The following is a 23,098-nucleotide window of genomic DNA, read 5'->3' as shown; positions in this document are numbered from 1 at the left end:
TGTCTGTGTGTAGGGGGGGGAGAAGGGGAAGGAGGATACGGGAGGGAGTGAGTGAGTGGGTGGAGGGATTTATATTTCCACACGGTGCCCCCGGGTGCTTTACCGGCACCACACCCCGCATTAAAAAAATTCAAATCTGCGCTTTGCTTCATTTCCGCGCGCTCTTCTGTCCCCCGCCTCTTCGTACGTTGGTTCCCCTGCCCCCTCCTTTTTGAAAATTGTCGCTCCTTTCACTGGAGTCTCTGCGGCGTGCATCTCCCTTTCCCTGCAATAAGCAGAGGCCAACCCGGTTCACGCCCAGGTGATCTTCTCGCACACGACCGGTAAAGTATATCGCTTGTCTTCACCCTTATATATGTAAATAATTATATATATTATTGCTCCTCTTTTGTGGTCATGTCCCTCTCTTCCCAAGATGTGTTGAGATTCCTCAACACGCAGCACTGCCGTTCTGAGGTCTTTAGGCAAATCTCTTTGGCGACGCCAAGGAGACCTCTCGCTTCGAAAGATGCACTGTACGACCCTGTGACTGGGCCGGTGACAATGATTGACGATTTCGATGACTATAACCGGGATATCTCACCGGCTAGTGCAGTTCCACCCGGGCCATCCTCCCGGATCTTGCGGCGATCCCCCTCTTCATTACGGCCGCGGGCGTGCACCGCTGTTCCGGCGTGCGGCACCATGTACGTGTGCGAGCTGCCGGAGGGCATGTGGAACGCGATCGGGGCTCCCTCAGCCACGTCGACGCCAACGCAGCAACAGTTCTGTCCATTTACTGAATGCCCGGCCTCCGATGCCCTGCGCAATACTGACGGTGTGTGTACTCCTGATGGCGCAACCGAAGGCGCACCAACGCCCAAGTCACCCGTGTTTCCCTGCTCTCCTCCCAGGCATGTCACTCCTCAACAAAACCACGCACGTCCAATGCAGGAGGAGCTAGGAAGGCCCAACAGTTTGGATGAGAGCTTGTTCATGCTCTTGCGAACACCGGACTCGGTGGCACCGGTGGAGGACAGTCAGAACTCGAAGCCCTCCTCTCCACGAGGGCAGTGCGCCACAGAGTTGCTTGCATCGCCGGAGGCACCCCAGGCTTCAGCGAGAGAGTCGAGAAAGGCCTTGGAAACAACACAAGCGGGGTGCGGAGGGTCCACCATGAGTCCTACCTCGTTGCAGTTGCCCGTAAATAATCCCTCCTCTGAAGCTGCCGTCGCCACCCCTGTCTGTACAGCGGGTGGTACCGTTACCGTTGTTGTGTGGGTTTCTGACGATGCGGCTGCTACGGCTACAGGGGCGTTGGACTCGACAGACGCAGCGCACACCGCCGGCGTTACTGCGACGTTTCCTTCCTCGTTTTCAGTCACGCCCGTGAACGACGTTGATGCACAGCGCACTGGTCTGACCTCTCCGACCTCTTCGAACGCTCTGGCACATGTGGGCATCGCTGAAGAAGACACCTCAAACGCTGCCATCAGCTGCTCAAATCTGTCGAGTTGTCTGTGTTTTGCAGTACACCACATCGACCAGGTGGAGAGCCACGACACCGATCGCTTGACGCCACGCAATCGGCCGGTGCAGGTGCTGACACTGCAACTCAGACCAGGCGCTGCCGCCTATGCAACAAATAGAGGGTCGGATGTATTTGTGCCTGTGGAGCACACTTCTTCACCAGGGGGCAATGTCACGTCGACAGGGGTGATCGACAGCGGGACGGCCGCTCTCTCGTCACACCGCCCTGCACTGGGCAGCTCCTTCTCCTTTGTGTTTCACCAAGGTGGTATCACGCGGTGTGTGGCAGCGCTGCGGCGGCACTCACCGAGGCCGGACTACGTGTCCCACTCCAAGCGCAGTCACTCATCATCTCTTCTACCGCCCGCTGGTGCTCGAAGAGCTACTGGTGTAGACGCCAGCACGACTTTGTCATTCTCACCGTTAGGTCGTGGTGGCATGAGTCAGTTCGAGTCGTCTGCGGTGCACGGGGTGACCGAAGGGGCCGTTGGATTTCTGAAGATCGCACCATTACTGATTGGCACCATCACAGGTGCCTCCGGCGCGTCGCTCGCACAGCAACCCAACGACGAAACGCATGGTTGGCGCCAACGACTCTCCGCCGGTGCGCTTTTCCGGCGGAGTACCCCCCAAATCGGCGGCTGCCTCTCGCACAACGCATCTACTCTCGACCACGAAGAGATGAAGCTCATTTCTCCGCATCCGTCGTCTGCGTCGGTAGCTTTGGCATCGCCGGTGTCGCTGCTCAGGCAGGGTGCAGGTAGCACCGATGGTTCTCGTGGCCAGAGAGGGAAACAGCTCACTAGTGGCACAGGTGCAGGTTTGTCGCAAACGAGCACCCCGAAGAGGTCTAAGGTATCTTCCAGGCACTCCTCTTTCGAGGATCTCACAGATGAGATGACGGCAAGGCAGGCGGGCTCATGCTACACACCGCCGCTGCCGGCTCTCCCACTGGACGAGGACAGCGCTGGTGCATGTACAACTTCCCGGCTCACCGCGGCGGACTGGGAGCGCGTCTTCGATATCGCTGGTGAAGCGCCGCACGATACGCAGAGGCACGGAAACGCACTCGGCAATTCCTCGACACACAATGCGACGTCGACAGCCGCGCCGCCACGGGCCAGAAGGCTGAACGCCGATCGCTGGCGTGCCTTCCGTCAAGCTGTATACGAACAAGGGGGGTTGGCGGATGACAGTATCCGCTTTGAGGTCTGGTGCTACCTGCTTGGAGCCTTTGCCGTTGGCAGCACTGGGCCTGAAAAGGCCGATGTACTCCGGAAAGAAGCGGCGCTGTACACCCGCCTCACATCTCAGTGGCAGTCGTTTCTCCCTGAGCAAGAGGCGCACTTCACCGCTTACCGGTGCGCCAAACACTCCATCTTGAAGGATGTGGAGAGGACCGACCGCACACACCCGGCCTTTAGCAGTGAGGACTCTGACATGCTCCGCGTGCTGCGAGAGCTTCTGTTGGCGCATGTGATGCTGGACATGGATCTGGGCTACAGTCAAGGCATGAGTGATGTTGCGGCGGTGGCCTTGCTGGTCACGTTGCAGCGGCTGCCCTCACCAACCTGCCCCTCTGCAGCATCTGAGGCAGCCGCGTTCATGTGCTACCGCAGGATGCTGAGCGAGCACATGGCACCGAACTTCGTCATTGAGGAGCGCAAGGCCGGCGCGCCGTACGCGGCTGTGAAGGGTCTACAGTGCAAGCTGTACGAGGTGCAGGTGCTGACACGGCACTTTCACCCATGCCTCTACGCCCATCTCACAACAATCTGCATGGTCGATGATATGTCGTTTTGCCTCCGCTGGATACTGGTCTGCTTCAAGCGAGATCTGCGCTGCATGGCGGATACCATGCGATTCTGGGATGTGCTTTTCGCGTGCCCCTACACCACCTCATACGAAGTGGTCGTCACAGTGGCGCTCCTGGGCGCACTCACCACGCAGATCATCACCCACGTACAAACGTACGAGACTCTTTTCAGGTTCACGAATGCACTGAGCAGTGGGACGACCGTGGATGAGATTCTCGTGTGTGCGCGGCGGTTTTACGAGAACGTGTGCGTCCCCGAGACACGTGAGGTGCGGCGTCGGCTACGTCGCAAAGCCGCGGAGGCTGCGACACGCCGCGACACTGGTGAGCAGCTGCCAGGATGGTATGCTGGTCAGCACAGCATGACAGCGGCAGCGGCGGCACATACGTCAGTGGTGAATGCTGATATTACCGATGTCGACGCCAACTACTTCCCCTGCGTCAGGGAAATGGTCCAACTGTTTCTGGAGACGGATGGGCCACTCTAATGTTGTCGAGAAAGTCGTGCAAAAAAGAAAAAGAAGGGCGAGACGGGGGGGGGGGGTGCAGACGCACCGCTGTGGTTTTTACCGAGGCGCGGTGAGACCACGGCTCAAGTAGAATACATCACTGATACAAGGACGCATGACTCTCTCTCTCTCTGTCTGGGTTCGTTTGGGATCCAAAAGTGACGTTCCCTTCTCACTCCCCCCTGTTGTTGTGTGAGCTGCGGGCGAAGGGAGTCCCCCTTTTCTCACTCCCCCCCATCCATCGTATCTCCGCCCCTTTCCCTTCCTTCCGCTACCTCTCATCTGCCTTCGCTTGTACGCTTTGGCTGTAACTCGGAGAGCCGAATCCCGTCTCTTATTATCTCTGTTTTTTTTTTTTGTGAGCACACTTGTCCCTCGCCCGTCGTACTCACTTGATGTGTGTGTTTGTGTGTGTGTGTAGGCGCGCGTGCGTCTATGAGACGGGGGTGGGGAAGCAGTCCGTGTCTGTCGCGTCGTGTTTTACTTCCCCTCTCTTCTCATCCCCACTCTTCTTCACTTCTGGGCGTACGTGCACCATTTTTTTTTTCGATTTTTTTTTGTTTGCGGTTTGATCGCTGTGTCCGGTGGATGTGTTGCCGCAGAGATGGATTTTGCGCATTGCATGCACACTGGCCATCTCCCTAGAGGAGTTATATATGGACACCAACTTTTTACTCGACTCAGCCAACACGATCACTCTCGTCCCTCCTTCGCTTTCCTCCCTCCTCCCCACAACGAAAAAAAAAACTCCGACCACCTCGGCGGCACACAGAGAGGAACCCAGTAAAAAAAAGAGGGACGAAGGACGAAGGGGGGGGGGGTAAACACGCAATCATTGGAAGGTGTTGCTGCTTTTGGTTTCGACACCATCCACGCATAGACGCGTACACACGGGGGAATCACACATGACTGCACTCTTGCGGTGCAGCAGTTATTGTGTTATAAACTTAATCATCCCTTTTGCAAGACGGAGTTGGCAACGGTGTGCGCACGGCCCGCCTCCCTTTTTTTCAAACTGCTGGTGTGTCCCCCTTTTTTTCCCATGCCCAGTGTTACTACCGCAACCATTTCTCGATACCGTCGCCGTGAGAGTGCCAGGTCACTCGTTCAGAGACTTCATGCAATTCCTGTGCAGCTGTTGCCCTCGCACGTCTTCGCGGTGCAGTGCGACGTCAGCAAGGGTGATGGCGACACCCACGAAAACGTATCTTGTAGCGCTCAACCGCCAGCGTTCGATGCTGCCCCTAGCGCAGTGACCGTCAGCGATCGCTCCCCAGGTGACGCTTGCGGTGAGCTAGGCGTGAATTCTGTCTGTTTGATAATCACGTCTGCTGTTGTCAGGCCGTCGCTGATGCGCCCGTCTGCGTCGGCTGGTGAGGGAACGCTGTTCTCTTCCTTCGCCTCACCAGCAGCCGAGCAGCTCTTCGCCTACGAGGTGGCCGCAGCGCACGTGCTGCGCGGGGGTCGTGTGCTGTACCTCAGCGCCCCAGCGAGTCGGGCCTTTTCGCTGGCGAAGTTTGTGGTCACTGTCGAGCGGCAATGGTTAGCACTGCAGCGAGTGCAGCAGGAAGACCGAACGGGGCGACAACGCGGGACTCCAACACCGCAGAATCACATGGATCGCAGAGAACACTCCTCTGCAGGGCGTGCTACAGAGTCTTGGGCTTCCAGACGCACCGCGTCGTCTACGCGGCTGACAACGCCGCTTAGTCCCGAGGATCATCTTCGTGCCCGTCAGCGAGCCGTTCTGGAGGCTGTCCGACGCATCGAGGCACTTACTTGCACCTGCATGGAGGACCTCCACGCCGTTTGCCAAGCGTACGCATTCCCTACGACCACTGGCGTTGAGGATGTCAAGGCAAACGCCACGGCTTCAGAAAAAGCGTCACGCTCGCCGTCCTCAACTGGGAGTGATGCAATACATTTGTCTGGCCGCGGCCTGCGTCGATGTAGGTGCGAGCCGACGCGGAGCTCCGTGTCGGCGTTTCCGCCCCCACTCTCCTCGGCGGATTGCGGTGTGGGGTCAGCTAGCGCTGTCGCCGCCGCTCCTGCCTCGTGCCCGGGAGCCTTTTCTGGTGCGGCATCGACCCCCGATCATGCTCGTGACCCTACGCTAAACCAAGTGTTCATTGTACCCTTGTGCATTGTGGACGGGCTTATAGGGCCGACCTCGTCGGCAGCGCTCCTGGAGCGCGCGTCGGGTCAGGCTATGCCGCTTCCACACTACCTACTGTGCCTTCTGCAGCGTCGTCTCAAGTGCGCGTTGGTGGTGGTGGAGGGAGAGTCGGGCGCCGCAACGAATGGCGTCTTTGATGGTCACACTCCCTGGGCTTCGTCGCCGTCCTCGTCCTCGTCAGCAGCAGCAGCAGCAAGTGTGCCCCCCACAACCTCTCGCTTTGGGGGGCATCCACGGACTTCAGGCAATTCCAGTGATGTCTTGCCATCTCCTGCGAAGGTGCTTGCCGCTTCAGACCTGGTGCGGCGACTGTGTGTCCCCCACGCGCATCCGTGCTTGCCTTTTTTCTTCTCCCTCGCTGGATGCCACCCGACGCGGGGCTTAGTGGAGATCTCCAGCGAAGTCATCGGTGTAAACGAGCGGCGTCCAGGAAAGAAGGCAGGTCGACCTCCTGGCACGGTGGCGAACTCAGCACTCACGTGGGCTTCTCAGGCTCCTCCTGTCGCCCCTCATGATGTGCAACTGTCTGTAGTCTACATTGAATCGGATGCCGTGTGGCAACCGCTGCGGAGCGGCGGCTGCAACCCGCTGGCCTGTGATGCGCGCAACGGCCCCACGCTACCACAGGATCGGCTTCTTCTGCCTGGCAGTTTTGCATGGAGGTACCGAGTGCATCTTATGAAGACGACCGTTGGCGAAGCAGCTGGCGCCCTGCTCGACAGCACTGATCACCTTCCCCACAATCGCTCGAATAGTGAGAGGGGTTCCCATTGGCTGCCCTCCCGCGGCGCGAATCGGTCATCGAGAGGGTCAAGCTTCTTTCCTGATGCCCCGGCCAACCTCCAGTACACCGGGGCATGGGTTGGTAGCACCCAGTGGCGTCACCTTTAACCCGACTAGCGGTGCCTAAGGGGGGGGTCATGCTGTGGGCATCTGCGCGGTATGTGTATGTGTATGTGCGTGTGTATCGGCGGGTGTACCCCACCGTGAGTGTGTGTACGCGCAAGCGGTGAATCCGAGTGTGTCTGTGACGGTGTAATACGTTCCACTACCCCATGATATATATTTTCCCTGCTACAGCGCTTTTTTCTCCTTACTTCTCCTCCCCCCCCCCTCACAGGTAAAGATTTTTTTTTCAATATCTCATAGAGAACTCATCTTTGCTGCTGCTGCTGCTGCTGCTGTGTGTGTGTGTGTGGACACAAAGAGAGGTATGTAGGTGGGGGTGTCAGGGGAGGAGGTACGGGAAGTGTCACTCCTTCGTTGCTCCTTGACTCTACCCTGCCCTCCTCTTTTTTTCCCCCGTTCTCTCGCGTGTACTGCTGGCACGAATTCGATAACCATGGAAAGAGCGGTTGCTTAGGATGAAATGGCTGCTCACGCTATTGCCTCGCGTACCCCCCCCCCCCCCCCACCACTACTATGACAACGCAACATGTCACTCGAAATCTGACGCTCCCCTCCCCTTCCCTTCCCTCCCCTTCTCTCCGCACGCTTATATACACAGCGATTTTGTTGTCTGCAGACGGGCGACACGGAACCCTCCGGTCCCCCCCTTTTTTTCCCTCGCTCTCGAACTGTTTTTATTTTCTTTCCTGGTGGCGGCTCGATTCTCGTCTTTGTATGGAGGAGGAGGACACGATCCTAGGCTTGGCGCCCGCCTCGCTCCCCGTTCACGCAGACGGGGAGGATTTGGTGTCGACAATTGGTTTCATGGCTGACCTCTCCGGTTCTCAGGCAGCTGCAGTTGCGAACGCCGGTGACGGCGATGGCTGGGGCTTCGAGGAATCCCTCCGTGCTGCCCATGCGCGGACACAGGGGGGCAACGGAGGGGGCGCAAAGGCGGGACAGAGTAGCGGTGAAGTCCACGACGAGGACGATGACAGCGACGAGGAGCAGGCGGAGGATGTGGTAGACTTCCGTGACGACGGCGCCTCCTCTGGTGCGGTGGGGGGAGACCAAATGGATGACGTGGCCCTGCAGATGATCAGCGATAAGAAGGCCGCAAAGCGGTTGGGGAAAAAGCTTTACAAGCGCTGGAAGAAGCTGCACAAGACATCGAAGTCGAGAGAGAACAAACACAAGAGCAGCAAGAAGGACAAGAAAGCGAGCAAGAAGACGTCCAAGAGCACAGAGAAGGCGTCCAGGGACAAACGGACTGGCGGTAGGAAGGGCCACAAGAAAAAGGATTCCAGGACACGCGAGGACGACAGCGGCGACGAGGCTATGTTTTTGAACACGGCAGACGGTGCCAATGGTATGGACGACGAGCTAGGGTTGGTGCCGGCGGTGGATCTCTCCAGTACAGCTGCAGCCGTTGAGGCGCGCTTACAGAAGGCGGCCCTGCGTGAGGCCAAAATGCGGACGGAGAAGGCTGCCACAAAGGCGGCGCAGCGCAAGACGAGTTCGGCGGAGCTTGTTGTCATTTCCAAGGAGCTTGTTGCGGCGATGGCGAAGGCGCGCAAGCTGGACGAGGACATAATAAGCGGTCGCAACACTCTCCCTGGCGCCTTTCCTCTTAACCGCGTAGCTCTCAAGAGCATTGTGCAAGCTCGTTGTCGGCAAGCGTTTATGGTGGGCCCCCTCGTTGAGGGAGGTATTCTACAGGAGCTGAGCTACTGGCTCTACGACGTCGACCGCGCTGAGCCAGCACCGTACGAACTGCGGACGGCGGCGCTCGAGATCCTCCTCTCTCTCCCGATGGAGGGCAGCATCGCGGCGACGGAAGACCTCACTGCGTTCATGGGTGTGAGCCGCGAACACCTTATTAAAACGGACCTAGGCCGCGCCCTCAACGCGCTTCGCCGCTATAGCGATGAGACGATTGACAACAAAAGCAAATGCGTGCAGCTACTGACATCGTTCAGTCGTGTGATCAGCGGGACGTCGGTCAATGACCAGACGGATGACCACAAGAGTAGGGCTGTATGGAGATGCCAGAGCGACCCGACCGTTGCTTCCCCGTTCGAGGTGCTCGAGACCTGCTCAGAAGCCTTCCAGAAGTCCTTCATGAAACCTGACCCACGCGACCCAACATCGTACAACGGAGTCCTCCCATGGCGGCCGCCAGCGGCTACCATTACCAACGTTTCGGGTCGCCTGGGCGACTACATTGAGAAAGCCAACATCAACGCACGCCGATGACGCTGTGGACGGGGGTCTCCACGACGGTGGGACACCACTTCGTCCCTGAAAGGGTGTGGTGTATCAATCGGAGAGAGTCGAGCTGAGCCGCCAAACGCTCAACCGCCTGCGCGAGGGCTCGTACGTATACCCCGCCCCTCCCCCCAAAATCTCTACTCGCTGTCACTCCCAATATCTCGCGTGGCTCTTGGTGATTCCAAACTTTTTTTTTTGGTGGCGGGTGTGTTCTCTAGGGTCGCTGGAGAGACGACACACGCTCGAGATGTGCGTGTGTGGGGAGGGAGTGGGGGGGGGGGAGGGGTGACGGGGCATGCTAAATGGGTGTTACCGCTTATTCTGACTCACCACTGTTTCCTGCGGCGCCGTACGCATCCATTGTCGATTTGGTAAGCCTGTTTATGTCTGTGTCTGTCTCTCTTCTCTCTCTTTCTCTGTGTACGTGTGTATGGCCCACTTTTTGCGCCTTGTCTGCAGGCGTCCGCCCCGCCGAGTTTCGATATAACGAGCGTAAATGTGCGCCTCTTGTTTTTGTTTTGTGGTGGTGGTGCCTTTGGGGTGGGGGGGGGGAGGTGGCAGAGGATAATTGTGTGTGCGTGTGTGAGGGGGAGAGGTGCGGGGCTGTAACAAAAATGTTTGGCTCTGCACTTCTGCCGACTTTTTTTTTCTCCCTCGCTGGTTACATCATCGAAATCAGCCACGACAGAACAGCAGCAGTTTGACAGGCTAACAGAGAAATCATTTCCTGATGGCGTTTGTTGCAAGGAGTACTTCCCGCCTCCCGCCTCCCTCCTCGTGTTTCGCTGTTTCCAAGGAGAAAAATGCATAATTTTCAAGGGGGCAGGTTTTGCACTGCCCCTCCCCCTTTTTGTCCCAGCGAGTGATGACTGGGGCTTTTTGTAGGGCACAGGAGGAGGTTACAGTGTATGCACTCCTGTGTGTGTGTGTCAGAGAGAAGACGCGGCCATCTGGTGACCCTATGTCGTGCTTGTTTCTCTCTGCCGCACTCTGCGGCTCTTTTCCCCTCTCTGACCCAGTTGCGCGCTCCTCTTTGTCCGTGTCTCTGTCGTCGTTGACTGCGGGCTCATCTCCCTCTCTCTCTATTTCCTTATTTTTTCTTCTCTATTGCGCTGGCCTTCGTTCCTTTGCGCCCCCACCTCCCTCTCTCCCCTTTCCAATCTTCACCATGCGGGCTATTCCTGTTTACGTTTGTCGCATATTCACGCACCAACGCATATTCACTGCAATCGTCATCCATGACTACACTCGACCAACGGGAACCTCCTCTCCCCCCCCCTTACCCATCATTCATTACGAAGGAAAAAAAAGAACTTGTTTCCATTTGAAGCGCACTGATCATCTCCACCGGGCGTGCTCCAAAGACAACGCGCACGTGCGCTGGTGAGAGAGACTGTGAGTGGGCTAGTGTCTGTGTTTGTGGGCGTGTTAGGCGGGTCTTCTCTCGCTGGTCGTCTCAGTGTGGCTGCAGTCTTTTTATTTGTCTTCGGCTACCATCACCCCACATCCACGCATTTTTCATTACGCCTTCCATCAAAGTCACAACCTCCCCTCCCGACGCCCCCGTTTCCACTCTTGGTTTCTCTACTCGGTAGCTTTCTCGTCTTTTTGTTTTTGCTGCTTCAGGTGTTCATTTATTTGTTGGCCCCCCCACCCCCCGCTTCGCGTCATGTCTGACAAGCAGACCCGGCCTCGGAGGCCCTTGTCGGCCGCTCACCCCTCTGCGCATGCGTCAGCTGCATCTCGCTCGCAGACAACGACGCCCATGTACAGGCCGTTGCGCTACCTGGGCCGCGGAAGCTTTGGTGTAGTGCTCCTCGCCGAGGAGGTGCAGACAGGCAACAAGGTTGCCATTAAACGTGTCCACTACGACACCCGCTTGCACAATCGTGAGGTGTCGATCTTGAATACGGTTCTCGTCGACGACCCGCGGCCCCAGCAGCCATCGAGCACTGTGGCTGAGATTGATAGCACGTCGCGGCACCCCGGTGCCGGGGCAGAGGCTCGATTTCGTTCCGCTCAGCCGCCATTGTCGATGGAGCGCACCTCTGGAAGCGTACACTTGTGGGCCGGACGACATCATCCCAACATCGTGGAGCTGCTCAACTTCTATGTCACGTACGACTCCGCGGTGTCAGAGCACCCCCTGGGGTCAGATATATTCAGCGCCGAGGGCACCTCCACGAAGGTCAAGTTTCTTCCATCGCGCCACTCAACAGGGTGTTGCTATCCGTTGGGTGGTGGCCATGGTGCCACCTCCGCCCATGCTCCTTCTGCTTCAGTCCCTCTTTCAGCAGCGCCGTATTTGGAGATGGTGATGAGCTACCTACCGATGGACCTCAACTCTATGAAGAAGTACTTCTTTCGCTTCCACAGTATGCCAACTATCATGACACCCAGCTCGCCATCTACTCCTCTCTCGTCTTTGTCAACAGACTCGCCAGGGCAGCCGGAATGCACGGTGGGAGGCCCCCCGGCGTCACCTCAGTGCTCTGGGACGGGCTGGAGTGGGAGCGGCACCGGAAAAAGCGGTGGGGATGCTTGCAATCACCTACCCCTGCGCTGGGTGAAGATCATGCTGTTCCAGCTAGCCCGGGGGCTCGCCTTCATGCATGCGCGTCATGTTTGCCACCGTGACTTGAAGCCTTCCAACGTCCTTGTCGACCCTGACACCGGGCGCGTGCAGCTGTGCGATTTTGGCAGCGCCAAGCAGATTATAATGCCTGCAGAGGAGAAGAACGTGTCGTACATCTGTTCCCGCTACTACCGTGCTCCCGAGCTACTGTTCGGTGCGCTCCACTATGGGTGCGCGGTAGACATGTGGTCATTTGGCTGCATCGCCGCGGAGCTCTTGCGGGAGTCGGGTCTGCCCCTTTTCCGTGGCTGCACTTCAATCGATCAGATGGCGGAGCTTTTTAAAGTGCTGGGGGCGCCGTCGAAGTTGGAGATGTACGCCATGAATCCACAGTGTGCAGAGGCGCTACTGCGCACTCACGCCATGCACCGGCGCCAGGGCTCTCATAACCATTATTTTGGTCTACAAGGGGGCGGTTGCGACGGGGTGGAGCACAGCGAGTATGACGTCGACAATGGGGGTGAATTTCTACATGATGCGCTGGACGACGGCGACGACGACGACGACGACATCTTGCCGCGGGCCTCGCCGTCGCCGGGGGCTGCGTCGACGTGGTCAGCGCCAACCTCCACGAAGGACCCCCGGCATTACGAGGCGGCGATTTCTGTGACTCCACCCACCGTGGCCACGACGACGTACGATGCTGCACCTACGCCGTTTGAGGACCATTACGATGTGCTTAAGGTGCGTGCGATACCATGGCATTTGCTCTTCCCTGTTGACACACCAACAGAGGCGGTGTCGCTTGTTGCGTCGTTGCTTTGCTACGCGCCCAAGAAGCGCCTCACTGCGGTGGAGGTGGTTGAGCACTCCTTCTTTGACGATCTTTTCAGTCCCGTAGATGCCCATAGTGCAGCTCCATCGGAAGGTGAAGTGACGACATCTCGTGGCGAGGATGACAAGGTTGCACCTGCGACCCTGCGGCTGCCGAATGGCCGTCTGATGCCGCTGGCAATGTTCCAAGTAACGGAGGTAGAGCGCGGCCTGTACACCGACGCTTTCCTGGCACGTATGGCGCGCCAGGCAGAGCTGCTGGCTGATGCCATGCGTCTAGAACAGCGATCATGATGCTCTTTGTCCAGTGTTGCCTTCCTTTTTTTTTGCTTTTGACAGCTGCTTTGCTGGGACTCGTGCGAGAGACCGCTTGGTGCTGGGCAGGAATATATAAATTCTGCAAGACATTTTTCTGGACTTTTGTGTGTGCGTGTACCGTCCTCAATCCCCCCCTCCTCCTCCCCCTCCCCCTCCCTCCTCCTCCTCCCCCTCCTCCCCCTCCCCCTCCCTCCCTACTTCTTTCTTACCCACTATAGGTGTAGATACACACACTGTGACAGAAGTGTACATTCATGGAGCTTTTCCTTTGTTTTTATTCCTCCAGTAGTGTGCATGAGTGTGTCTGGTTGAGAGAGTAACAATGAGACGGCACCATCGCTGCTTTTGCCTTCTTTTCTTTTTTTCACACCCCCTCCCCTTCCCTTAAACCACCACCCACCCCTCCCCTCCCCTCCTCCTTTGTCCACTTCCCCGTTTTGCTTTCCTCCGCTTTCTCCCCGCCAGTCACTGTTCTTTTTTTTTTTTTCGGTGCTCCGATTGTTTGGTGCGCCCCTCTTCTCTTTTTTTTTTCCAAATTTACTTTGTCTGTGCATGACTGTGTGATTGCTTTGGTTGTTTCTTCCTTTCATTTTTAGTGCTGCGAAACGTGCGGCAACCATTCTCTCATCATCAGCTCCCTCTTTCCTTTTGTTATCATTCTTGTCCCCCTATCTCCTTCCCCCCCCCCCCCTCCTCCCCCCACTCACACTCACACGTCCCAGTCCTCCCCATGGCATCCAAGTACTGCATCTTCCTTGTTTTCTTCTGTCTTGTCATCCACTCCCACCGCCGCCGCAACTGTCCTCATCATCTCGGCGGGAGCTCTGACCAGCAGGGGGAAAAGGGAGGGATCAATTCAATACGGTAAAGGACGCCCAGGAGAAGATTTTATTATTATCAACAGACACCGACCAGCCGAACATGAAGACGTTGGGTGAACGCGTCATGCGCGCGGTCACTTTCATTTCTTTTGCTCTTCGTGTTTTTTTTTTTTGCGGGGGTGGGGGCGGAGTTGGGCGCATATATTTGGATATCCTGCACCTTCCTCATTTTCTTCTTGTTTAATGTTCATCTATGTGGGTGCCCATGGTGCGTGTGTGTCTCTTCCTGGACGGCGGAGGGTCCCACACATGGCCGCCGGGTGGGGCAGGGCATGTGCGTGCAAGGTTGTTCTCTCTTTCTCTCTCTGTGTGTGTGTGACTTCATTCTTCTTCAGGTCACGATCATATTTTAAAAAAAGAAGAAAAACGTTTTCCTTTATTGTTCATCTCATTTGTGCTTTAATGACACTGCATATGGTGAGGTGGGGGGCGGGGGAGGGTGGCGTGCGTGTGCCAAGGAGGATGATAGGTGGTGGTGCCTTACTACGGCACTCTGCGGAAGGGCTGCCTCCCAGCACCTCCTTTCCTTGCCAAGGGTCAATCCGTTTGCTGGTGATATCTTGGTCAAACGCGTACACCGTGGGTGGGAGGCTCAGAGCGATGTACTGCGACAGATGTTCGCTTTCAGAGTAGTAGATGGAACAGCGTCTGTGCATATCCTAACACGTTATTGCCGAAGGTTGTTCATGGAGGGGGGGGGGAAGACACGCAACACACCCCCAAAATTGATGGGAATATACACACACAGAGCTTTTGCCGAGGAAAGAGAACGCGCCAAAGAATCATGACGCGGAACGCAACAATATTGTGAAATCGAAAGGGGCCGGATTAAAGCAAATGTTTGCGTCTCCGTACAAATTTGACTTCCTTCGCTTTCCTTTCGCGTATCTCAACGCAATCCTGACCTACCTGGCAGGGGGTGCCCTCTCGCTGGGATAGAGAAATCTGCGTGCGGTTTTTCTATCTCACCCATCTCCTGATTGCTTGGTTTTGCGTTCTTTTGGGTGAGAGTATTTTCCCCCTTTTCCATGTCAGTCTTCCCTCCATGACGCGCGCGCGCGTGCGTGTGTGTGTGTGTGCCTCTGTGTTCGACTCGGTTCCATTCCTGTCATTTTTATAACCCCTGGTTTCTTCGCTTTTCGCGCATCGTCACGCCAATATCTCGGGTCATACGCAAAGCACGTTAGTCGCTCATCGCAAATTTTTTTTTCCGGAGGAGGGGAGGCAGAGCACAGACGCTCGTACTAACACAGACCGGATAAAGAGGAAAAAAGGCGTGCTCCTGCGTCTTTGGTCACTTTTCGTGTGACATTTTCTTTCACTTGTTTGTGTGTTTGTGTGTGTGTGTACGTTTGTAATTTGGTTTATCGGGTAGGGTGAGAGACTCTTCACGCTCAGCTTTGTACACACTGTCTTTTTGCTTCCGCATTCTTTTCCCCTCTTGCTCTTCCCCCCCTCCCCCTTCCCCAGCATTACAGTTTTACGCGTGCACAGCTGTGAAGCGTAGTGGTTCACCACTGAGCGGGAGAAGGGCATCGAGAGTGGTCACCGTACTCGCGGCGGTACACTGCGACACGAAACAAAGCGCACACTTGAGCACACACACACACACACACGAAGTTGAGGCAATTTTCCCTGCCCCCCTCCCTCCTCCTCCTCCCCATTTCATCTCTTTTCTTCCCCGCCCTTCTTTTTCTTTTGGGTCTCCGTTGTTTCTTTTTTTGGTTCAATAACCAAGGCTCACCATCACCACCCTCGCTTTCTCCCGCTCGCCTCCCGCTTTTCCCCTTCGCGTCCTCTCCCCTTCCCCGCCTCCCTTGGCGGCGCACGCTGGTATATCTGTATATATATATATATTTAAACCACTTCTTATCAGAAGAAGAACCTTCAAAAAAGGGGGAAAGGGGGGAGAAAGAGAGAGACAGAAGAGGTATAATGTATCGTCATAAGTTGCGTGCTGCAGCGCTGCAGGTCGGCAGTCCCAGACCCGCTGCGCTTGCGGCAGGGGGGGTGTACAGACGATCCCTTGCCACCGCCAATACTCGGAGCGGTCTGTTTGAACAAATGGCTGCGTCATATCTGGTAGTCACCTCGTGTGGCCAACGCATGAGCCCTTCTTTCATCTTCACCCCTACGAATCGTGTGCAACTCCGCAGCTTTCTCTCCGCTCACGCACAATCTCCGCAAGAGGGCTCGATTGCCGTTGGCAGTGAGACAAGCGACGCGGCTGATCGTACGAGTCCTTCGACGGCGCCGTCCTTGTCGTCTTCAGTGTCGCCGCACGCGGCCATGAAGTCTGATATTGAGAGCGAACTGCAGTCGCTGCGCAGCAGCTATTTGCAGCCATACGATGACGTCTACCGTTTCCTTGCACCTTTCAAGAATACTACGCCCATGGTGATGTTGCTGGGGAACCACAGCTCTGGCAAGTCGACCCTCATCAACTACCTGTCTGGCCGCGAGATTCAGGAGACCGGTGTCGCCCCCACAGACGATGGATTCACGGTTATCAAGCGCGACACCTATGACATGGACGCGGATGGGCCCAGCATGGTGAGCAATCCCAAGTACCAGTTCCAATCGCTACAGCAGTTTGGCATCTCGTTTGTAACTCACTTCAAGATGAAGACACGCACCATGCCGGCCACGTCCCAGGTTCCGATGGACATGGTGCTGGTCGACACGCCTGGGATGATCGACACGCCTGTGCACGCATCCTTGGCGGAGCAGACGGGGCGCAGCGACAAAACCCGCGGCTACGACTTCCTCGCCGTGACACGGTGGTTCGCGCAGCAGAGCGACGTCATTCTCCTCATGTTTGACCCAGCGAACCCCGGAACTACCGGCGAGACGCTGGACGTCCTCACAAAGTCTCTTGCCGGGTACGAGCACAAGTTTTTCCTGGTTATGAATAAGGTCGATGTCTTCGAGAAGGTGACTGATTTTGCACGGGCATACGGGACGCTTTGCTGGAACCTCAGCAAGGTGATGAAGATGAAGGACATTCCGCGCGTGTATACTACCTCGACGCCGCTGAACAAGTTGAGCGGGCGCATTGGTGACGCGCCAGTGACGAAGACGACGTCCGCCAGCGGCACCGTCCCAGCGGCAGAGCTGTCGCGCCAGCGAAACGAGATTTTAAACGAGATCCGCGCTGCTCCAATGCGGCGGATGGACAATCTCATCACCGAGACGGAGGAGGGCGCACGAAACCTTTTGCTTGCCTGCCGCGTGTCCAAAGTGCTGCGGCAGGACTACCGCCGTCACGAAGTCTTTCTGTACACCGCCCTCGGCACGACTTGCCTCGTCGGGCCCGCAACGGCTGTGACGCTCTCCTCCATGAGCATAAGTGGAACGGTTCTCGTTGCAGTGCTGTCTGTTGCGCTTGCTTGCGGCGGCCTCGTTGCAACTCGGCTGCAGATGCACGAGTTTGAGCGCAATTTACTTCAGTCGTGCGACAGCGTGCTTGGTCGCCTCTTCACATCCAAGACACTCACGAAGGACGTGGAGTTACGTTGGCAGCGCATTGTGAGACCTGAGCTACTACGCATCGCCGGTGCGTCTCAGGAGAAGGGCGCGAGTGGCATCATGGCGTTGCCGTCGTGCTCGTCCCGCGCGTGTCGTGGGATGGAGTATTTCATTGATGAGAAGGTGCCGGCACTACGCCTCAAGGTTAGTGAATACAAAGAGACTGTCTTCCAAAGACGCGTCCTGCCAGAGGAGCGCGCGTGAGATCACGTGCTACGGCTATCTGGCACAAGTGCGAGGGCTGATGTATTTGCTCTAGGCCACTCTTCGCCTGCTTGCCGGATCGCTAACCATTACGTCTCTGCTGCTCCTTGTAGCCCACTGGTGCACTTCACATGACTGTTTGCGGTTCTCCTGTTCTTTTTTTTTCTCTCTCGCACCTTTTCGACTTCGTCCTGCCTGCTCGTGTCTTTTTTTTTACGGCAGGGGTGGGGGGTCACTACGAGAGGGAATACGCAATGGATTCGGCGGGAAAAGGGGGAAGGGAATGTGGGGTGTAGGATGGGTGTGGGCGAGAGCCCTTGGCGTGCCTGTGTGTGTGAGTTGTGGCGCACAGGTACACACCTCACACAGAAAAAAAAGCGTATGGGGTTGCTTGTTCCCCGAAGTGTGGGAGCGCGTGCGACGAACCATTAAAAAGAAGCGGTAGCGAACCAATATATCTTCACTAGTCACGTTGGAAGGACAAGAAATGCACAGAGAGACACGGAGGGGGAAGGGCGGGGATAGACGCGCGTATCAGTTATGTTGTTGTGCCGACGCTCCACGATGACAATCCCTCCTGCGCTTGCTTCTTTTTCATGCCCACCGGGGGGTGTTAGTGGTGTTGTCGGTGAGTGTACCCAACACCACCCCTTCGTCTGCATGATTCGTGTGGGGCATCGCTAACAATGCCTGGCGTGCCTCCGCATTCTGCTTTTTCCTTCACCCCTCGAAGAGTGGAGGGTGACACATTGGTACCTGGCTATATCGTCACTTTTGTTCTCCGTCTCAATCACAAAAAAATCCAACAAAATATCCACAAATACCCATACACACGGACTGGGTTCACATCTCCGCGCGTCGCAGAACGGCATCCCACCTCCCCCTTTTTCATCTTTCGTTTTTCATCTCCGCCTTTTTTTTTGTGTCTGTGTGTGTGCTCGTTGCATCGCTGGGCGCAATAGAGGGAAATACACAAACGATCTCTGTAAGAGCACACGAATACTTCTACGGTCCGTCCAGCAAACACCCCCCCAAAAAACGTCTCTGTCATGCAGTTTGTGATTTATTCCCCCTCCATACTCGCTTCGGCGCTGCAGTATGCGCTCAAGAGTGTGCTGAGCGTGCCGGCACTCTGCATCGAGATGTCGACTGAGGGCCCTCACCGCGTTACAATGGACGGAAAGACGTTTCGCGGGCTGCAGACTTTTCTGCACGCGCTGCGTCGCATCGCCGTGACACCAGAGCAGAGAGCATTCCTTGGGGAGGACGAGGAGCAGGTGGCACTCGTGAATCAGTGGGTCTGCGCAGCGGCGGTGCTCGATGTCGATGCTGTCCGCGCTGGTGCCGACCCTACCGCCTCAGTCGCCAAGGCTCTCTTCAGTGATGTGGAGCACATCCTTGTCGCCATGTCGAACACAACGTCACTATACTTGACAGGCAGTGAGCGCGCCACCATTGCTGACGTGCTCATGTACGCCGCTGTGTTCAACCACTCTCCTCAAGTGGAGGTGCTGCCAGCGACAATGAAGTGGGCTGCTCACGCACAGGAGGACGCCTACCTGTGCCCCATCCGCTCGTCAGCTGTGGGGGTGCAGGTGGAGAAGAAATCTAGCACGGCTAGTGGTGGTGGTGCCGCTAGGGGCGGAGCCAAGGCTGAGGCTGTCTACGTGAAGCCTTCCGACGAGGAAATTCTGCGGCGCCGTGCAGAGAAGGAGAAGGCGAAGGCGGAGAAAGCCGCCGCCGCCGCCACCGCTGCTGCTGCTCCTGCTGCTGCTGCTGCTGCGGATCCGAAAAAGGCGTCGGCCAGTTCCCACACCGGCGCACCGGACAGCAAGAAAGCCAAGAAGGCAGAGCTCGACCCCGCGTGCATACACGTTCGTGTGGGTCAGCTGACAAATGTGCGCCGCCACCCGAGCGCCGACCGGCTTTATGTCGAGGACATGGTACTCGGTGATGAGACGCGCATCATTGTGAGCGGGCTCGTGGGGCACTACGCGATCGATGAGCTAGAGGGAGCACAGTGTCTGGTAGTCTGCAACATGAAGCCGAAGCCACTAGTCGGCGTCACATCACACGGTATGGTGCTTTGCGCCAAAAAGGACGCAGAAGTGAAGTTGATCTCGCCTCCCGCCGGCGCCAAGCCCGGCGATCGCGTCGTCTTTGGTTCCTCGTTTGACGCTGCCCTGGCGGCAAATGCTCCGGAGGTCATCTCCGCCAACAGGATGAGCGAGCTCCTCTCCCACCTTCACACAGACGCCGACGGCGTCCTTTGCTGGAAGGAACTACCTGCGAAACATTCAAGTGGTGTGGTGGTCTCCATTGCGAGTATGCCAAACTGCCTTGTGAGTTAAGCCCTTCCACCTCTTTGTATCCCCCCCCCTCTCATTCACTGACACGCTCTGTCTTGGGAAGCGGTGCGACGGGTTATTCTGGCCAGACGAGGGGAAGGAGTCGTTTGTTTTGGATGCTCTTCCTTTTCTTCCATTGATTTTTTCCCTGTTTGTGACTGCTCGGTGCATAAAAGTACGCACACGCACGCACGCATGTCCGTGTCTTAATACCAAAGCCAGCGGCTATGCTCCTAAGACTGAGTCGTTCCTTCTCTCGACGCGTATCGACTCGCTGCAGATCCACCATACGGTTGGTCTGTGACGACCGGACCGTAGGGGAAGTTCGGATGTGGAGTTGAGGGTGTGCTCAGATGTCAGGATGGCGATACAGAGAGAGAGATTAGGGATTTGTCTCACTGTGTGTGTGTCTGTCTCGCGTGATTCATCTCGTAAATGGTCTTTGGTGATTGTACTTGCAGAGCTCTGGGAGATGTGATCATCTCCGCAAATGTGCGCGACCAAAGGCCTAAACTCTAACTAGATGGACTAGAGGGCTGAGAGAGAGAGAGAGATCTCCCGGATAAAAAAAAACAAAAAGTACGTCTCAGGTCCTTGTAGGCGAAAACCGAACGGTTTGTGTGTGCCAGATCCAGCGCTCTTCCCCCTTCCCCCCCTGCTGCTGGTGCTGCTCCTGTCTCCTTCCTCTTCTCCCTCTGCTCTCCGGTGCAGGGGCGCAAGGGTGGCGGTGGGGAGAAGACGCTTCCCCTCTTGTTGCACGTGCTTCTCGGATGCCTCTCTCTCTCAGCTCCCTCAAGACACACACACACACACGCATACAACTTATTGTATCCGTTGTGTGTCCTCCTTCAACAACAACAAAAACTAAAAAATACCTTTCACTTTTGTTGCACCACACTATACTCCCTGCTTCTCTTTCACATGTCTCTCTTTTTTTTTATTTGCACTCCATTGGCACTCATATCAACAACACCTACCCCTTCCCCTGAATCGAAATTGTCTTCCTGCTGTTTATCCTACGTAGTGTCGAGCTCTGCAGATACACGCACTCACTCATCCCTCCCTCAACATGGCGTCCAACATCACCGCTGAGCGCTACGAGCAGCTCAAGAAGGAGCGCACGTTCCACAAGTTCACGTTCCGTGGGCTTGAGATCGACCCTCTTCTTGCGCTGAGCGAGGAGGAGTTCAAGACGCTTGTGCACGCTCGCGCGCGCCGCCACATGAACCGCCATGCGGACCGCCGCCCGCCCGTGCTGCTGAAGCGTCTGCGCGAGGCGAAGAAGGGTGTGAAGGTTGGTGAGAAGCCAAAGGCCGTGAAGACGCACCTGCGCGACGTTGTGATCACGCCGGAGATGGTGGGGTCCGTGGTGGCGATCTACAACGGCCACCAGTTCAACGCCGTGGAGATCAAGGGTGAGATGATCGGTCACTACCTGGGCGAGTTCTCGATGAGCTACCGCCCGGTGCTGCACGGTCGCCCTGGCGTGGGTGCCACGCACTCCTCCCGCTTCATCCCGATCAAGTAAGCGGTTCTCACGCAGGTTTCTTGTGTGGCGCGTATGACTACCTGCAGTACTCCCCCGCGAGGCACTTCCGCAGGCGGCAAGCACTGGACTTCGGTTAGCGGCTGCGCCCTGCCCGAATGCGGCGGCACTTGCATGGTGCGTGCCGCAGATTTGCGTCTGTGTTTTACGCGGAATGCTCGATGCGGGTTCACCCACCCTTTTTTTGTTTCGTTTTATTTCTCCTTTTGTTTTTTGCGTTGTGTGGACTGCCATCGTCGGACTTGTTCTTTTCACGCCTTTTTGAGTCCGCCGCCACCGTCACGTCCCCCTTCCTGTTCCACTCAAAAGTATTAGCACTGTAACACTCCCGAAGGAGGACAATGACGACGACACCGCCACCCCTGTCGCGATCCTGCTCTTCCCCCCCCCCCCTCCCCCCCTTCCCGCCACTTCTACGGTTTTTGCCCCCTACCCCTTTGCCCCTCTGCGTTTTGCTTTTAACACGTCCACCTTTATTCTGAACGACGCGTGCACATACACACACACACACACACACACCTATATTTATAAGTTTGCAGCGGCCACCAACGGCCACACACACTGCCATCATCGGCATCGATATTACACGAGGAGTCCGGACTTTCCTGCCAAGAAAACGCGCATATATATATGTATAATAATAAGACGACATAAAAAAAGAAAGTACACGTGTGGACGAATACACTCCGTAACACAAACGTAACCCGAACCACCACAACACAGGACAACGAGAGTCCAATGCCACGAAAGAACGCCAGTAAGAAAAACCAAAAGCCCTCGAAGCAGCGCGACAACTTCGACGAGGCCACTATCGATGCCCTCGTAAAATCTGGTGAGGGCAAAGAAAAGAATAATACGCGAAAGTCGCAGCTGAAAAAAAGGGAAACCGAAACCCTAGCGCGTGCGAATGGTCCAAGCTACGTTATGACTGATGAGATGCGGAGGGCGCTGCTGGCGCAGATGCAGCGACCATCCGCGGACGAGGCCCAGTACGTGAATGTGCCCGTTACACTGACAGAGAAGCAGCGCACTTGGCAGGAGATGGCGCCGAACAAGTACATTCGATACCAACAATTTGGCGGCAGCGACGAGGAGATGAACTTTATCGTGAAGCTCTTCACCGCAGAGCTGTCGGAGCCGTATAGCAGCTTCACATACCAGTACTTTGTGTTTGGCTGGCCTGACCTCTGCATCACAGCATTCGGGGTAGAGAGCGAGACGACGCCTGACGAGTCGGTCATCGGTGACAGGGTTGGTGCGGTGGTTTCACGAGTCACACGCAAGGGCGCTGGTATGCCCCTGCGCGGCTATGTTGCGATGCTTGCCGTGGTGCCTCAATTCCGCTCCTACCGCCTCGGCAGCCGCCTCGTCTCACTGGCTGTCGATTTGATGCGCGAGAAAGACTGCGACGAGGTGTACCTCGAGACGCCAACGTCCAACGCCCGCGCACTCGGGCTGTACCAGAACCTCGGATTCGCCAAGACAAAGTTCCTGCCGCGTTATTATCTCGACCACTCAGATGCCGTGCGCCTGAAGCTGTGGCTGAAGGATGCCGTACCCGAGTCAGACGTGGATGCTCCAGCCGCGGCTTCTGTGGAAACGGAGGCGGCGGTGGCGGTCGCGGCGGCCTGACCTCAGTAGTATTCTCTTTCTTTCCCCCTGTGATTAATCCGGGACAAAGGGGTCATGCGTCTA

At 56.6% G+C, this 23,098-nt stretch overlaps 8 protein-coding genes across 8 annotated transcripts; all 8 read left to right on the top strand.

The window, feature by feature from the left end:
• Window positions 1-396: 396 nt before the first annotated feature.
• On the top strand, window positions 397-3,813 carry JKF63_04380 (uncharacterized protein; the record flags this gene model as incomplete). The annotated part of the gene is made up of 2 exons (XM_067900366.1): window positions 397-2,299; window positions 2,330-3,813. 2 exons carry the CDS (start codon window positions 397-399, stop codon window positions 3,811-3,813), a joined length of 3,387 nt encoding a protein of 1,128 aa, XP_067757195.1.
• A 1,063-nt stretch (window positions 3,814-4,876) lies between these two features.
• JKF63_04379 (uncharacterized protein) lies at window positions 4,877-6,901 on the top strand (the record flags this gene model as incomplete). Its single annotated transcript, XM_067900365.1, has 1 exon — window positions 4,877-6,901. One exon carries the CDS (start codon window positions 4,877-4,879, stop codon window positions 6,899-6,901), a length of 2,025 nt encoding a protein of 674 aa, XP_067757194.1.
• Window positions 6,902-7,633: 732 nt separating this feature from the next.
• Window positions 7,634-9,154, top strand: JKF63_04378 (uncharacterized protein; the record flags this gene model as incomplete). Its single annotated transcript, XM_067900364.1, has 1 exon — window positions 7,634-9,154. One exon carries the CDS (start codon window positions 7,634-7,636, stop codon window positions 9,152-9,154), a length of 1,521 nt encoding a protein of 506 aa, XP_067757193.1.
• A 1,684-nt stretch (window positions 9,155-10,838) lies between these two features.
• Window positions 10,839-12,872, top strand: JKF63_04377 (uncharacterized protein; the record flags this gene model as incomplete). Its single annotated transcript, XM_067900363.1, has 1 exon — window positions 10,839-12,872. The coding sequence occupies one exon, from the start codon at window positions 10,839-10,841 to the stop codon at window positions 12,870-12,872; it is 2,034 nt and encodes a 677-aa protein (XP_067757192.1).
• Window positions 12,873-15,712: 2,840 nt separating this feature from the next.
• JKF63_04376 (uncharacterized protein) lies at window positions 15,713-17,509 on the top strand (the record flags this gene model as incomplete). The annotated part of the gene is made up of 1 exon (XM_067900362.1): window positions 15,713-17,509. One exon carries the CDS (start codon window positions 15,713-15,715, stop codon window positions 17,507-17,509), a length of 1,797 nt encoding a protein of 598 aa, XP_067757191.1.
• Window positions 17,510-18,558: 1,049 nt separating this feature from the next.
• JKF63_04375 (uncharacterized protein) lies at window positions 18,559-19,860 on the top strand (the record flags this gene model as incomplete). Its single annotated transcript, XM_067900361.1, has 1 exon — window positions 18,559-19,860. The coding sequence occupies one exon, from the start codon at window positions 18,559-18,561 to the stop codon at window positions 19,858-19,860; it is 1,302 nt and encodes a 433-aa protein (XP_067757190.1).
• Window positions 19,861-20,926: 1,066 nt separating this feature from the next.
• On the top strand, window positions 20,927-21,385 carry JKF63_04374 (uncharacterized protein; the record flags this gene model as incomplete). The annotated part of the gene is made up of 1 exon (XM_067900360.1): window positions 20,927-21,385. One exon carries the CDS (start codon window positions 20,927-20,929, stop codon window positions 21,383-21,385), a length of 459 nt encoding a protein of 152 aa, XP_067757189.1.
• A 756-nt stretch (window positions 21,386-22,141) lies between these two features.
• Window positions 22,142-23,035, top strand: JKF63_04373 (uncharacterized protein; the record flags this gene model as incomplete). Its single annotated transcript, XM_067900359.1, has 1 exon — window positions 22,142-23,035. One exon carries the CDS (start codon window positions 22,142-22,144, stop codon window positions 23,033-23,035), a length of 894 nt encoding a protein of 297 aa, XP_067757188.1.
• Window positions 23,036-23,098: the final 63 nt, after the last annotated feature.

This window comes from Porcisia hertigi, chromosome 22 (assembly GCF_017918235.1).
Source record: "Porcisia hertigi strain C119 chromosome 22, whole genome shotgun sequence".
Classification (NCBI taxonomy): Eukaryota; Euglenozoa; class Kinetoplastea; order Trypanosomatida; family Trypanosomatidae; genus Porcisia; species Porcisia hertigi.
The sequence above is the reverse complement of the archived record's forward strand: the minus strand, read 5'-3'. Positions and strand labels throughout refer to the sequence as shown.